At 50.6% G+C, this 15,335-nt stretch overlaps 1 protein-coding gene across 1 annotated transcript in view; it reads right to left on the reverse strand.

Moving 5' to 3' along the window:
• Window positions 1-1,372: 1,372 nt before the first annotated feature.
• LOC138301834 (platelet binding protein GspB-like) overlaps window positions 1,373-15,335 on the reverse strand; it is a 34,035-nt gene continuing 20,072 nt past the window's right edge. Inside the window, exons 24-39 of the mRNA XM_069242332.1 lie at window positions 13,147-13,278; window positions 12,706-12,945; window positions 12,262-12,447; window positions 10,675-10,806; window positions 10,234-10,473; window positions 9,787-9,972; window positions 8,257-8,388; window positions 7,828-8,067; window positions 7,369-7,554; window positions 5,758-5,889; window positions 5,410-5,541; window positions 4,969-5,208; window positions 3,007-3,210; window positions 2,638-2,877; window positions 2,143-2,376; window positions 1,373-1,659 (exon numbers count right to left, since the gene is read on the reverse strand). Of these exons, the coding sequence (XP_069098433.1) occupies window positions 1,373-1,659; window positions 2,143-2,376; window positions 2,638-2,877; window positions 3,007-3,210; window positions 4,969-5,208; window positions 5,410-5,541; window positions 5,758-5,889; window positions 7,369-7,554; window positions 7,828-8,067; window positions 8,257-8,388; window positions 9,787-9,972; window positions 10,234-10,473; window positions 10,675-10,806; window positions 12,262-12,447; window positions 12,706-12,945; window positions 13,147-13,278 (3,143 nt within the window). The remainder of the gene's footprint in view (window positions 1,660-2,142; window positions 2,377-2,637; window positions 2,878-3,006; window positions 3,211-4,968; window positions 5,209-5,409; window positions 5,542-5,757; window positions 5,890-7,368; window positions 7,555-7,827; window positions 8,068-8,256; window positions 8,389-9,786; window positions 9,973-10,233; window positions 10,474-10,674; window positions 10,807-12,261; window positions 12,448-12,705; window positions 12,946-13,146; window positions 13,279-15,335) is intronic.

Consider the following 15,335-nt stretch of genomic DNA (forward strand, 5'->3'; position numbering starts at 1 on the left):
TCCCATGCCACTGGATTCAAGCTAGCCTGGCTGATGAGGGGTGAAACCCCGAAACCGGTCCCAGGATGCTTGTTTCCGGTCCAGTGAGGACCTGGCTTGGCAGTTCGGGCTGGACTGTTCCCATGAGGAACAGGGTCAAGACTGATTTGCATATGGCTGGGTCCAAACTGGGGTGGCATGGTGAGCAAAAGAACAATGGATTAAACCCAGATCTGTGACTGGGGGTGAGTGTTTGACAATGTTCAGCATTCCGTCCATCACTTGTTGTTTTTGCTTTGTTGCCCTAAGTGGGAAGGGTATGCCCAGACGTGGGTCCCGTGCTTCCCATGCCACTGGATTCAAGCTAGCCTAGCTGATGAGGGGTGAAACCCCGAAACCGATCCCAGAATGCTTGTTTCCGGTCCAGTGAGGACCTGGCTTGGCAGTTCGGGCTGGACTGTTCCCATGAGGAACAGGGTCAAGACTGATTTGCATATGGCTGGGTCCAAACTGGGGTGGCATGGTGAGCAAAAGAACGATGGATTAAACCCAGATCTGTGACTGGGGGTGAGTGTTTGACAATGTTCAGCATTCCGTCCATCACTTGTTGTTTTTGTTCTGATTAGCATAGCCTCAGTGACACAGTTAAGTGCTCCTGACAACACACACATTAGGCCAAAACCTATGAGCACTGGGGCCCTCACCAACAGGATCCCAGTGAGGCAGGCAAAACACACTGACACACACTCACAAACAGGGTAAAAGTGGGGGTAACCATGCTAGAAAGAAGACACTTTCTAACACATACTGCTGGTGGTGCTTCCTTAAGCTGGCACCGTTACAGCTGAACATCTATGCTCCCTGGTTTTACCATGGTGACATACTGCTGGTGGTGCTCCCTTAAGATAACACAGCTCCATCAGCTCCCTGCTGTTACCATGGTGACATACTGCTGGTGGTGCTCCCTTAAGCTTGCACCTCTCCATTTGGACATCTATGATCCCTGGTGTTACCACAGTGACTTACTGCTGGTGGTGCTCCCTTAAGCTGGCAGATCTCCACCTGGACATCTACACTCCCTGTTGTTACCTGGATTATATGCAGCTGTTGGTGCCCCCTTCAGCTGCCTCTGCTGCAGCTTGCAGTCTGTGCTCTCAGCTGCCTTCTTCACTGACTGCTGCTGAGCAGCACCTACCTGGTGCATATGATCTCTCCAGCTGGACACAGGCCTTTGCCCCATGCCACTAGTGCCCCTTATTACTTCACTTCTACTTGTAAGCTCTGTATCTCCCATCTTCATGCCCTTCACTCTGCTTGGTGGCTTTGCTCGTTTCACCTCATATTGAGGCTGTTGCCACCAGGTCTGTGCTTCTGTGTACTGGTGGCTTTCCCTTCACAAAGTGCTTTTTACCTTAATATTTGATGGATATAAATTGCTAAATGTGTATTTCTTTTGTTTATTAGCATCAGAAACTATAGTAGCTACAACAGCAGATACAACAGCAGCCCCAACAGCTGCCACTGCAGTGAAAACAACAGCTGCCTCCACAGCAGAAACACCTGCAACAACAGCTGCAAATACAGCAGCAACAACAGCAGAAACTACACCAGCTACAACAGCAGCAACAACAGCAGCAACTACAGCAGCCACAACAGCTGCCACCACAGCAGAAACAACACCTGAAACAACAGCAGCCACAACAGCTGCCACCACAGCAGAAACAACACCTGTAACAACAGCAGACACAACAGTAGCCACCACAGCAGCAACTACAGCAGCAACAACAGCAGGCACAACAGTAGCCACAACAGCAGCAACAACAGCAGCAACTACAGCGGCCACAACAGCTGCCGCAACAGCTGCCACCACAGCAGAAACAACACCTGAAACAACAGTAGCAACGACAGCAGCCACAACAGCAGAAACAACACCTGCAACAACAGCAGCCACAACAGTAGCCATAACCGCATCCACAACTGCAGACACAACAGCAGCTACAACAGCAGCAACTACAGCAGCCACAACAGTTGCCACCACAGCAGAAACAACACTTGCAACAACAGCAGACACAACAGTAGCCACCACAGCAGCAACTAATACAGCAGCAACTACAGCAGCAACAACAGCAGCCACAACAGCTGTCAACACAGCAGAAACAACACCTGAAACAACAGCAGCTACAACAGCTGCCACTACAGCTGAAACAACACCTGCAATAACTGCAGAAATAACAGTAGCCACAACAGCAGAAACAACAGCAGCAACTACAGCAGCTACAACAGCAGATACAACAGCAGCCACAACAGCTGCCACCACGGTGGCAACAACAGCTGCCCCCACAGCAGAAACAACACCTGCAACAACAGCTGCAACTACGGCAGCAACAACAGCATCAACTACAGCAGCAACAACAGCAGATACAACAGCAGCAACAACAGCAGCAACTACAGCAGCCACAACAGCTGCCACAACATCTGCCACAACAGCAGAAACAACACCTGAAACAACAGCAGCCACAACAGCTGCCACCACAGCAGAAACAACACCCGCAACAACAGCAGACACAACAGTAGCCACAACAGCAGCAACTACTAAAGCAGCAACTACAGCAGCCACAACAGCAGCCACAACAGCTGTCAACACAGCAGAAACAACACCTGAAACAACAGCAGCTACAACAGCTGCCACTACAGCTGAAACAACACCTGCAATAACTGCAGAAATAACAGTAGCCACAACAGCAGAAACAACAGCAGCAACTACAGCAGCTACAACAGCAGATACAACAGCAGCCACAACAGCTGCCACCACGGTGGCAACAACAGCTGTCCCCACAGCAGAAACAACACCTGCAACAACAGCAGCCACAACAGCTGTCACCACAGCAGAAACAACACCTGCAACAACAGCAGACATAGCAGCAACAACAGCAGCAACTACAACAGCCACAACAGCTGCAACAACAGCAGCAACAACAGCAGCAACAACAGCAGCAACTACAGCAGCTACAACTGCAGCCACCACACCTGCAACAACAGCAGCAACTACAGCAGATACAACAGAAGCCACAATAGCTGCCACCACAGCAGAAACAACACCTGCAACAACAGCAGACACAACAGTAGCAGCAACAGCAGCTACAACAGAAGCCACAACAGTTGTCACCACAGCAGAAACAACACCTGAACCAACAGCATCCACAAAAGCTGCCACCACAGCTGAAACAACACCTGCAACAACAGCAGACATAACAGCAGCAACAACAGCAGCAACTACAGCAGCCACAACAGCTGCAACAACAGCAGCAACAACAGCAGCAACAACACCAGCAACTACAGCAGCTACAACAGCAGCTACAACAGAAGCAACAACAGCAGCAACTACAGCAGCCACAACAGAAGCCACAATAGCGGCCACCACAGCAGAAACAACACCTGCAACAACAGCAGACACAACAGTAGCCGCAACAGCAGCAACTACAGCAGCAACAACAGCAGCAACTACAGCAGCCACAACAGCTGCTGCAACAGCTGCCACCACAGCAGAAACAACACCTGAAACAACAGTAGCAACGACAGCAGCCACAACAGCAGAAACAACACCTGAAACAACAGCAGCCACAACAGTAGCCACAACAGCATCCACAACTGCAGACACAACAGTAGACACAACAGCAGCTACAACAGAAGCAACTACAGCAGCCACAACAGCTGCCACCACAGCAGAAACAACACCTGCAACAACAGCAGCCACAGCAGCTGCCACCACAGCTGAAACAACACCTGCAACAACAGCAGACATAACAGTAGCCACAACAACAGAAACAACACCTGCAACAACAGCAGACACAACAGTAGCCACCACAGCAGAAACAACACCTGAAACAACAGCAGCCACAACAGCTGCCACCACAGCAGAAACAACACCTGTAACAACAGCAGACACAACAGTAGCCACCACAGCAGCAACTACAGCAGCAACAACAGCAGGCACAACAGTAGCCACAACAGCAGCAACAACAGCAGCAACTACAGCGGCCACAACAGCTGCCGCAACAGCTGCCACCACAGCAGAAACAACACATGAAACAATAGTAGCAACGACAGCAGCCACAACAGCAGAAACAACACCTGCAACAACAGCAGACACAACAGCTGCCACCACAGCAGAAACAACACCTGAAACAACAGCAGCCACAACAGCTGCCACCACAGCAGAAACAACACCTGAAACAACAGTAGCAACGACAGCAGCCACAACAGCAGAAACAACACCTGCAACAACAGCAGCCACAACAGTAGCCACAACCGCATCCACAACTGCAGACACAACAGTAGACACAACAGCAGCTACAACAGCAGCAACTACAGCAGCCACAACAGCTGCCACCACAGCAGAAACAACACTTGCAACAACAGCAGACACAACAGTAGCCACCACAGCAGCAACTAATACAGCAGCAACTACAGCAGCAACAACAGCAGCCACAACAGCTGTCAACACAGCAGAGACAACGACTGAAACAACAGCAGCTACAACAGCTGCCACTACAGCTGAAACAACACCTGCAATAACTGCAGAAATAACAGTAGCCACAACAGCAGAAACAACAGCAGCAACTACAGCAGCTACAACAGCAGATACAACAGCAGCCACAACAGCTGCCCCCACAGCAGAAACAACACCTGCAACAACAGCTGCAACTACAGCAGCAACAACAGCAGCAACTACAGCAGCAACAACAGCAGATACAACAGCAGCAACAACAGCAACAACTACAGCAGCCACAACAGCTGCCACAACATCTGCCACAACAGCAGAAACAACACCTGAAACAACAGCAGCCACAACAGCTGCCACCACAGCAGAAACAACACCCGCAACAACAGCAGACACAACAGTAGCCACAACAGCAGCAACTACTACAGCAGCAACTACAGCAGCCACAACAGCAGCCACAACAGCTGTCAACACAGCAGAAACAACACCTGAAACAACAGCAGCTACAACAGCTGCCACTACAGCTGAAACAACTCCTGCAATAACTGCAGAAATAACAGTAGCCACAACAGCAGAAACAACAGCAGCAACTACAGCAGCTACAACAGCAGATACAACAGCAGCCACAACAGCTGCCACCACGGTGGCAACAACAGCTGCCCCCACAGCAGAAACAACACCTGCAACAACAGCAGCCACAACAGCTGTCACCACAGCAGAAACAACACCTGCAACAACAGCAGACATATCAGCAACAACAGCAGCAACTACAACAGCCACAACAGCTGCAACAACAGCAGCAACAACAGCAGCAACAACAGCAGCAACTACAGCAGCTACAACAGCAGCCACCACACCTGCAACAACAGCAGCAACTACAGCAGCCACAACAGAAGCCACAATAGCTGCCACCACAGCAGAAACAACACCTGCAACAACAGCAGACACAACAGTAGCAGCAAAAGCAGCAACAACAGAAGCCACAACAGTTGTCACCACAGCAGAAACAACACGTGAACCAACAGCATCCACAACAGCTGCCACCACAGCTGAAACAACACCTGCAACAACAGCAGAGATAACAGCAGCAACAACAGCAGCAACTACAGCAGCCACAACAGCTGCAACAACAGCAGCAACAACAGCAGCAACAACACCAGCAACTACAGCAGCTACAACAGCAGCTACAACTGCAGCCACCACACCTGCAACAACAGCAGCAACTACAGCAGCCACAACAGAAGCCACAATAGCTGCCACCACAGCAGAAACAACACCTGCAACAACAGCAGATACAACAGTAGCAGCAACAGCAGCAACAACAGAAGCCACAACAGTTGTCACCACAGCAGAAACAACACCTGAACCAACAGCATCCACAACAGCTGCCACCACAGCTGAAACAACACCTGCAACAACAGCAGACATATCAGCAGCAACAACAGCAGCAACTACAGCAGCCACAACAGCTGCAACAACAGCAGCAACAACAGCAGCAACAACACCAGCAACTACAGCAGCTACAACAGCAGCTACAACAGCAGCAACAACAGCAGCAACTACAGCAGCCACAACAGAAGCCACAATAGCGGCCACCACAGCAGAAACAACACCTGCAACAACAGCAGACACAACAGTAGCCGCAACAGCAGCAACTACAGCAGCAACTACAGCAGCCACAACAGCTGCTGCAACAGCTGCCACCACAGCAGAAACAACACCTGAAACAACAGTAGCAACGACAGCAGCCACAACAGCAGAAACAACACCTGAAACAACAGCAGCCACAACAGTAGCCACAACAGCATCCACAACTGCAGACACAACAGTAGACACAACAGCAGCTACAACAGAAGCAACTACAGCAGCCACAACAGCTGCCACCACAGCAGAAACAACACCTGCAACAACAGCAGCCACAGCAGCTGCCACCACAGCTGAAACAACACCTGCAACAACAGCAGACATAACAGTAGCCACAACAACAGAAACAACACCTGCAACAACAGCAGACACAACAGTAGCCACCACAGCAGAAACAACACCTGAAACAACAGCAGCCACAGCAGCTGCCACCACAGCAGAAACAACACCTGTAACAACAGCAGACACAACAGTAGCCACCACAGCAGCAACTACAGCAGCAACAACAGCAGGCACAACAGTAGCCACAACAGCAGCAACAACAGCAGCAACTACAGCGGCCACAACAGCTGCCGCAACAGCTGCCACCACAGCAGAAACAACACCTGAAACAATAGTAGCAACGACAACAGCCACAACAGCAGAAACAACACCTGCAACAACAGCAGACACAACAGCTGCCACCACAGCAGAAACAACACCTGAAACAACAGCAGCCACAACAGCTGCCACCACAGCAGAAACAACACCTGTAACAACAGCAGACACAACAGTAGCCACCACAGAAGCAACTACAGCAGCAACAACAGCAGGCACAACAGTAGCCACAACAGCAGCAACAACAGCAGCAACTACAGCGGCCACAACAGCTGCCGCAACAGCTGCCACCACAGCAGAAACAACACCTGAAACAACAGTAGCAACGACAGCAGCCACAACAGCAGAAACAACACCTGCAACAACAGCAGCCACAACAGTAGCCACAACCGCATCCACAACTGCAGACACAACAGTAGACACAACAGCAGCTACAACAGCAGCAACTACAGCAGCCACAACAGCTGCCACCACAGCAGAAACAACACTTGCAACAACAGCAGACACAACAGTAGCCACCACAGCAGCAACTAATACAGCAGCAACTACAGCAGCAACAACAGCAGCCACAACAGCTGTCAACACAGCAGAAACAACGACTGAAACAACAGCAGCCACAACAGCTGCCACTACAGCTGAAACAACACCTGCAATAATTGCAGAAATAACAGTAGCCACAACAGCAGAAACAACAGCAGCAACTACAGCAGCTACAACAGCAGATACAACAGCAGCCACAACAGCTGCCACCACAGTGGCAACAACAGCTGCCCCCACAGCAGAAACAACACCTGCAACAACAGCTGCAACTACAGCAGCAACAACAGCAGCAACTACAGCAGCAACAACAGCAGATACAACAGCAGCAACAACAGCAACAACTACAGCAGCCACAACAGCTGCCACAACATCTGCCACAACAGCAGAAACAACACCTGAAACAACAGCAGCCACAACAGCTGCCACCACAGCAGAAACAACACCCGCAACAACAGCAGACACAACAGTAGCCACAACAGCAGCAACTACTACAGCAGCAACTACAGCAGCAACTACAGCAGCCACAACAGCAGCCACAACAGCTGTCAACACAGCAGAAACAACACCTGAAACAACAGCAGCTACAACAGCTGCCACTACAGCTGAAACAACACCTGCAATAACTGCAGAAATAACAGTAGCCACAACAGCAGAAACAACAGCAGCAACTACAGCAGCTACAACAGCAGATACAACAGCAGCCACAACAGCTGCCACAACGGTGGCAACAACAGCTGCCCCCACAGCAGAAACAACACCTGCAACAACAGCAGCCACAACAGCTGTCACCACAGCAGAAACAACACCTGCAACAACAGCAGACATATCAGCAACAACAGCAGCAACTACAACAGCCACAACAGCTGCAACAACAGCAGCAACAACAGCAGCAACTACAGCAGCTACAACAGCAGCCACCACACCTGCAACAACAGCAGCAACTACAGCAGCCACAACAGAAGCCACAATAGCTGCCACCACAGCAGAAACAACACCTGCAACAACAGCAGACACAACAGTAGCAGCAACAGCAGCAACAACAGAAGCCACAACAGTTGTCACCACAGCAGAAACAACACGTGAACCAACAGCATCCACAACAGCTGCCACCACAGCTGAAACAACACCTGCAACAAAAGCAGACATAACAGCAGCAACAACAGCAGCAACTACAGCAGCCACAACAGCTGCAACAACAGCAGCAACAACAGCAGCAACAACAGCAGCAACTACAGCAGCCACAACAGAAGCCACAATAGCGGCCACCACAGCAGAAACAACTCCTGCAACAACAGCAGACACAACAGTAGCCGCAACACCAGCAACTACAGCAGCAACAACAGCAGCAACTACAGCAGCCACAACAGCTGCTGCAACAGCTGCCACCACAGCAGAAACAACACCTGAAACAACAGTAGCAACGACAGCAGCCACAACAGCATCCACAACTGCAGACACAACAGTAGACACAACAGCAGCTACAACAGAAGCAACTACAGCAGCCACAACAGCTGCCACCACAGCAGAAACAACACCTGCAACAACAGCAGCCACAGCAGCTGCCACCACAGCTGAAACAACACCTGCAACAACAGCAGACATAACAGTAGCCACAACAACAGAAACAACACCTGCAACAACACCTGCAGACACAACAGTAGCCACCACAGCAGAAACAACACCTGAAACAACAGCAGCCACAACAGCTGCCACCACAGCAGAAACAACACCTGTAACAACAGCAGACACAACAGTAGCCACCACAGCAGCAACTACATCAGCAACAACAGCAGGCACAACAGTAGCCACAACAGCAGCAACAACAGCAGCAACTACAGCGGCCACAACAGCTGCCGCAACAGCTGCCACCACAGCAGAAACAACACCTGAAACAATAGTAGCAACGACAGCAGCCACAACAGCAGAAACAACACCTGCATCAACAGCAGACACAACAGCTGCCACCACAGCAGAAACAACACCTGAAACAACAGCAGCCACAACAGCTGCCACCACAGCAGAAACAACACCTGTAACAACAGCAGACACAACAGTAGCCACCACAGAAGCAACTACAGCAGCAACAACAGCAGGCACAACAGTAGCCACAACAGCAGCAACAACAGCAGCAACTACAGCGGCCACAACAGCTGCCGCAACAGCTGCCACCACAGCAGAAACAACACCTGAAACAATAGTAGCAACGACAGCAGCCACAACAGCAGAAACAACACCTGCAACAACAGCAGCCACAACAGTAGCCACAACCGCATCCACAACTGCAGACACAACAGTAGACACAACAGCAGCTACAACAGCAGCAACTACAGCAGCCACAACAGCTGCCACCACAGCAGAAACAACACTTGCAACAACAGCAGACACAACAGTAGCCACCACAGCAGCAACTACTACAGCAGCAACTACAGCAGCAACAACAGCAGCCACAACAGCTGTCAACACAGCAGAAACAACGACTGAAACAACAGCAGCTACAACAGCTGCCACTACAGCTGAAACAACACCTGCAATAACTGCAGAAATTACAGTAGCCACAACAGCAGAAACAAAAGCAGCAACTACAGCAGCTACAACAGCAGATACAACAGCAGCCACAACAGCTGCCACCACAGTGGCAACAACAGCTGCCCCCACAGCAGAAACAACACCTGCAACAACAGCTGCAACTACAGCAGCAACAACAGCAGCAACTACAGCAGGAACAACAGCAGATACAACAGCAGCAACAACAGCAACAACTACAGCAGCCACAACAGCTGCCACAACATCTGCCACAACAGCAGAAACAACACCTGAAACAACAGCAGCCACAACAGCTGCCACCACAGCAGAAACAACACCCGCAACAACAGCAGACACAACAGTAGCCACAACAGCAGCAACTACTACAGCAGCAACTACAGCAGCCACAACAGCAGCCACAACAGCTGTCAACACAGCAGAAACAACACCTGAAACAACAGCAGCTACAACAGCTGCCACTACAGCTGAAACAACACCTGCAATAACTGCAGAAATAACAGTAGCCACAACAGCAGAAACAACAGCAGCAACTACAGCAGCTACAACAGCAGATACAACAGCAGCCACAACAGCTGCCACCACGGTGGCAACAACAGCTGCCCCCACAGCAGAAACAACACCTGCAACAACAGCAGCCACAACAGCTGTCACCACAGCAGAAACAACACCTGCAACAACAGCAGACATATCAGCAACAACAGCAGCAACTACAACAGCCACAACAGCTGCAACAACAGCAGCAACAACAGCAGCAACAACAGCAGCAACTACAGCAGCTACAACAGCAGCCACCACACCTGCAACAACAGCAGCAACTACAGCAGCCACAACAGAAGCCACAATAGCTGCCACCACAGCAGAAACAACACCTGCAACAACAGCAGACACAACAGTAGCAGCAACAGCAGCAACAACAGAAGCCACAACAGTTGTCACCACAGCACAAACAACACGTGAACCAACAGCATCCACAACAGCTGCCACCACAGCTGAAACAACACCTGCAACAACAGCAGACATAACAGCAGCAACAACAGCAGCAACTACAGCAGCCACAACAGCAGCTACAACAGCAGCTACAACACCAGCTACAACAGCAGCAACAACAGCAGCAACTACAGCAGCCACAACAGAAGCCACAATAGCGGCCACCACAGCAGAAACAACTCCTGCAACAACAGCAGACACAACAGTAGCCGCAACACCAGCAACTACAGCAGCAACAACAGCAGCAACTACAGCAGCCACAACAGCTGCTGCAACAGCTGCCACCACAGCAGAAACAACACCTGAAACAACAGTAGCAATGACAGCAGCCACAACAGCAGAAACAACACCTGAAACAACAGCAGCCACAACAGTAGCCACAACAGCATCCACAACTGCAGACACAACAGTAGACACAACAGCAGCTACAACAGAAGCAACTACAGCAGCCACAACAGCTGCCACCACAGCAGAAACAACACCTGCAACAACAGCAGCCACAGCAGCTGCCACCACAGCTGAAACAACACCTGCAACAACAGCAGACATAACAGTAGCCACAACAACAGAAACAACACCTGCAACAACAGCAGACACAACAGTAGCCACCACAGTAGAAACAACACCTGAAACAACAGCAGCCACAACAGCTGCCACCACAGCAGAAACAACACCTGTAACAACAGCAGACACAACAGTAGCCACCACAGCAGCAACTACAGCAGCAACAACAGCAGGCACAACAGTAGCCACAACAGCAGCAACAACAGCAGCAACTACAGCGGCCACAACAGCTGCCGCAACAGCTGCCACCACAGCAGAAACAACACCTGAAACAATAGTAGCAACGACAGCAGCCACAACAGCAGAAACAACACCTGCAACAACAGCAGACACAACAGCTGCCACCACAGCAGAAACAACACCTGAAACAACAGCAGCCACAACAGCTGCCACCACAGCAGAAACAACACCTGTAACAACAGCAGACACAACAGTAGCCACCACAGAAGCAACTACAGCAGCAACAACAGCAGGCACAACAGTAGCCACAACAGCAGCAACAACAGCAGCAACTATAGCGGCCACAACAGCTGCCGCAACAGCTGCCACCACAGCAGAAACAACACCTGAAACAATAGTAGCAACGACAGCAGCAACAACAGCAGAAACAACACCTGCAACAACAGCAGCCACAACAGTAGCCACAACCGCATCCACAACTGCAGACACAACAGTAGACACAACAGCAGCTACAACAGCAGCAACTACAGCAGCCACAACAGCTGCCACCACAGCAGAAACAACACTTGCAACAACAGCAGACACAACAGTAGCCACCACAGCAGCAACTAATACAGCAGCAACTACAGCAGCAACAACAGCAGCCACAACAGCTGTCAACACAGCAGAAACAACGACTGAAACAACAGCAGCTACAACAGCTGCCACTACAGCTGAAACAACACCTGCAATAACTGCAGAAATTACAGTAGCCACAACAGCAGAAACAACAGCAGCAACTACAGCAGCTACAACAGCAGATACAACAGCAGCCACAACAGCTGCCACCACAGTGGCAACAACAGCTGCCCCCACAGCAGAAACAACACCTGCAACAACAGCTGCAACTACAGCAGCAACAACAGCAGCAACTACAGCAGCAACAACAGCAGATACAACAGCAGCAACAACAGCAACAACTACAGCAGCCACAACAGCTGCCACAACATCTGCCACAACAGCAGAAACAACACCTGAAACAACAGCAGCCACAACAGCTGCCACCACAGCAGAAACAACACCCGCAACAACAGCAGACACAACAGTAGCCACAACAGCAGCAACTACAGCAGCAACTACAGCAGCCACAACAGCAGCCACAACAGCTGTCAACACAGCAGAAACAACACCTGAAACAACAGCAGCTACAACAGCTGCCACTACAGCTGAAACAACACCTGCAATAACTGCAGAAATAACAGTAGCCACAACAGCAGAAACAACAGCAGCAACTACAGCAGCTACAACAGCAGATACAACAGCAGCCACAACAGCTGCCACCACGGTGGCAACAACAGCTGCCCCCACAGCAGAAACAACACCTGCAACAACAGCAGCCACAACAGCTGTCACCACAGCAGAAACAAAACCTGCAACAACAGCAGATATATCAGCAACAACAGCAGCAACTACAACAGCCACAACAGCTGCAACAACAGCAGCAACAACAGCAGCAACAACAGCAGCAACTACAGCAGCTACAACAGCAGCCACCACACCTGCAACAACAGCAGCAACTACAGCAGCCACAACAGAAGCCACAATAGCTGCCACCACAGCAGAAACAACACCTGCAACAACAGCAGACACAACAGTAGCAGCAACAGCAGCAACAACAGAAGCCACAACAGTTGTCACCACAGCAGAAACAACACGTGAACCAACAGCATCCACAACAGCTGCCACCACAGCTGAAACAACACCTGCAACAACAGCAGACATAACAGCAGCAACAACAGCAGCAACTACAGCAGCCACATCAGCTGCAACAACAGCAGCAACAACAGCAGCAACAACACCAGCAACTACAGCAGCTACAACAGCAGCTACAACAGCATCTACAACAGCAGCAACAACAGCAGCAACTACAGCAGCCACAACAGAAGCCACAATAGCGGCCACCACAGCAGAAACAACTCCTGCAACAACAGCAGACACAACAGTAGCCGCAACACCAGCAACTACAGCAGCAACAACAGCAGCAACTACAGCAGCCACAACAGCTGCCACCACAGCAGAAACAACACCTGAAACAACAGTAGCAACGACAGCAGCCACAACAGCAGAAACAACACCTGAAACAACAGCAGCCACAACAGTAGCCACAACAGCATCCACAACTGCAGACACAACAGTAGACACAACAGCAGCTACAACAGAAGCAACTACAGCAGCCACAACAGCTGCCACCACAGCAGAAACAACACCTGCAACAACAGCAGCCACAGCAGCTGCCACCACAGCTGAAACAACACCTGCAACAACAGCAGACATAACAGTAGCCACAACAACAGAAACAACACCTGCAACAACAGCAGACACAACAGTAGCCACCACAGCAGCAACTACAGCAGCAACAACAGCAGGCACAACAGTAGCCACAACAGCAGCAACAACAGCAGCAACTACAGCGGCCACAACAGCTGCCGCAACAGCTGCCACCACAGCAGAAACAACACCTGAAACAATAGTAGCAACGACAGCAGCCACAACAGCAGAAACAACACCTGCAACAACAGCAGACACAACAGCTGCCACCACAGCAGAAACAACACCTGAAACAACAGCAGCCACAACAGCTGCCACCACAGCAGAAACAACACCTGTAACAACAGCAGACACAACAGTAGCCACCACAGAAGCAACTACAGCAGCAACAACAGCAGGCACAACAGTTGCCACCACAGCAGAAACAACACCTGCAACAACAGCAGCCACAGCAGCTGCCACCACAGCTGAAACAACACCTGCAACAACAGCAGACATAACAGTAGCCACAACAGCAGAAACAACTCCTGCAACAACAGCAGACACAACAGTAGCCGCAACACCAGCAACTACAGCAGCAACAACAGCAGCAACTACAGCAGCCACAACAGCTGCTGCAACAGCTGCCACCACAGCAGAAACAACACCTGAAACAACAGTAGCAACGACAGCAGCCACAACAGCAGAAACAACACCTGAAACAACAGCAGCCACAACAGTAGCCACAACAGCATCCACAACTGCAGACACAACAGTAGACACAACAGCAGCTACAACAGAAGCAACTACAGCAGCCACAACAGCTGCCACCACAGCAGAAACAACACCTGCAACAACAGCAGCCACAGCAGCTGCCACCACAGCTGAAACAACACCTGCAACAACAGCAGAGATAACAGTAGCCACAACAACAGAAACAACACCTGCAACAACAGCAGACACAACAGTAGCCACCACAGCAGCAACTACAACAACAGCAGGCACAACAGTAGCCACAACAGCAGCAACAACAGCAGCAACTACAGCGGCCACAACAGCTGCCGCAACAGCTGCCACCACCGCAGAAACAACACCTGAAACAATAGTAGCAACGACAGCAGCCACAACAGCAGAAACAACACCTGCAACAACAGCAGACACAACAGCTGCCACCACAGCAGAAACAACACCTGAAACAACAGCAGCCACAACAGCTGCCACCACAGCAGAAACAACACCTGTAACAACAGCAGACACAACAGTAGCCACCACAGAAGCAACTACAGCAGCAACAACAGCAGGCACAACAGTAGCCACAACAGCAGCAACAACAGCAGCAACTACAGCGGCCACAACAGCTGCCGCAACAGCTGCCACCACAGCAGAAACAACACCTGAAACAATAGTAGCAACGACAGCTGCCACCACAGCAGAAACAACACCTGAAACAATAGTAGCAACGACAGCAGCCACAACAGCAGAAACAACACCTGCAACAACAGCAGACACAACA

The sequence above is a fragment of the Pleurodeles waltl genome, chromosome 6 (assembly GCF_031143425.1).
Source record: "Pleurodeles waltl isolate 20211129_DDA chromosome 6, aPleWal1.hap1.20221129, whole genome shotgun sequence".
Taxonomy (NCBI): Eukaryota; Metazoa; Chordata; class Amphibia; order Caudata; family Salamandridae; genus Pleurodeles; species Pleurodeles waltl.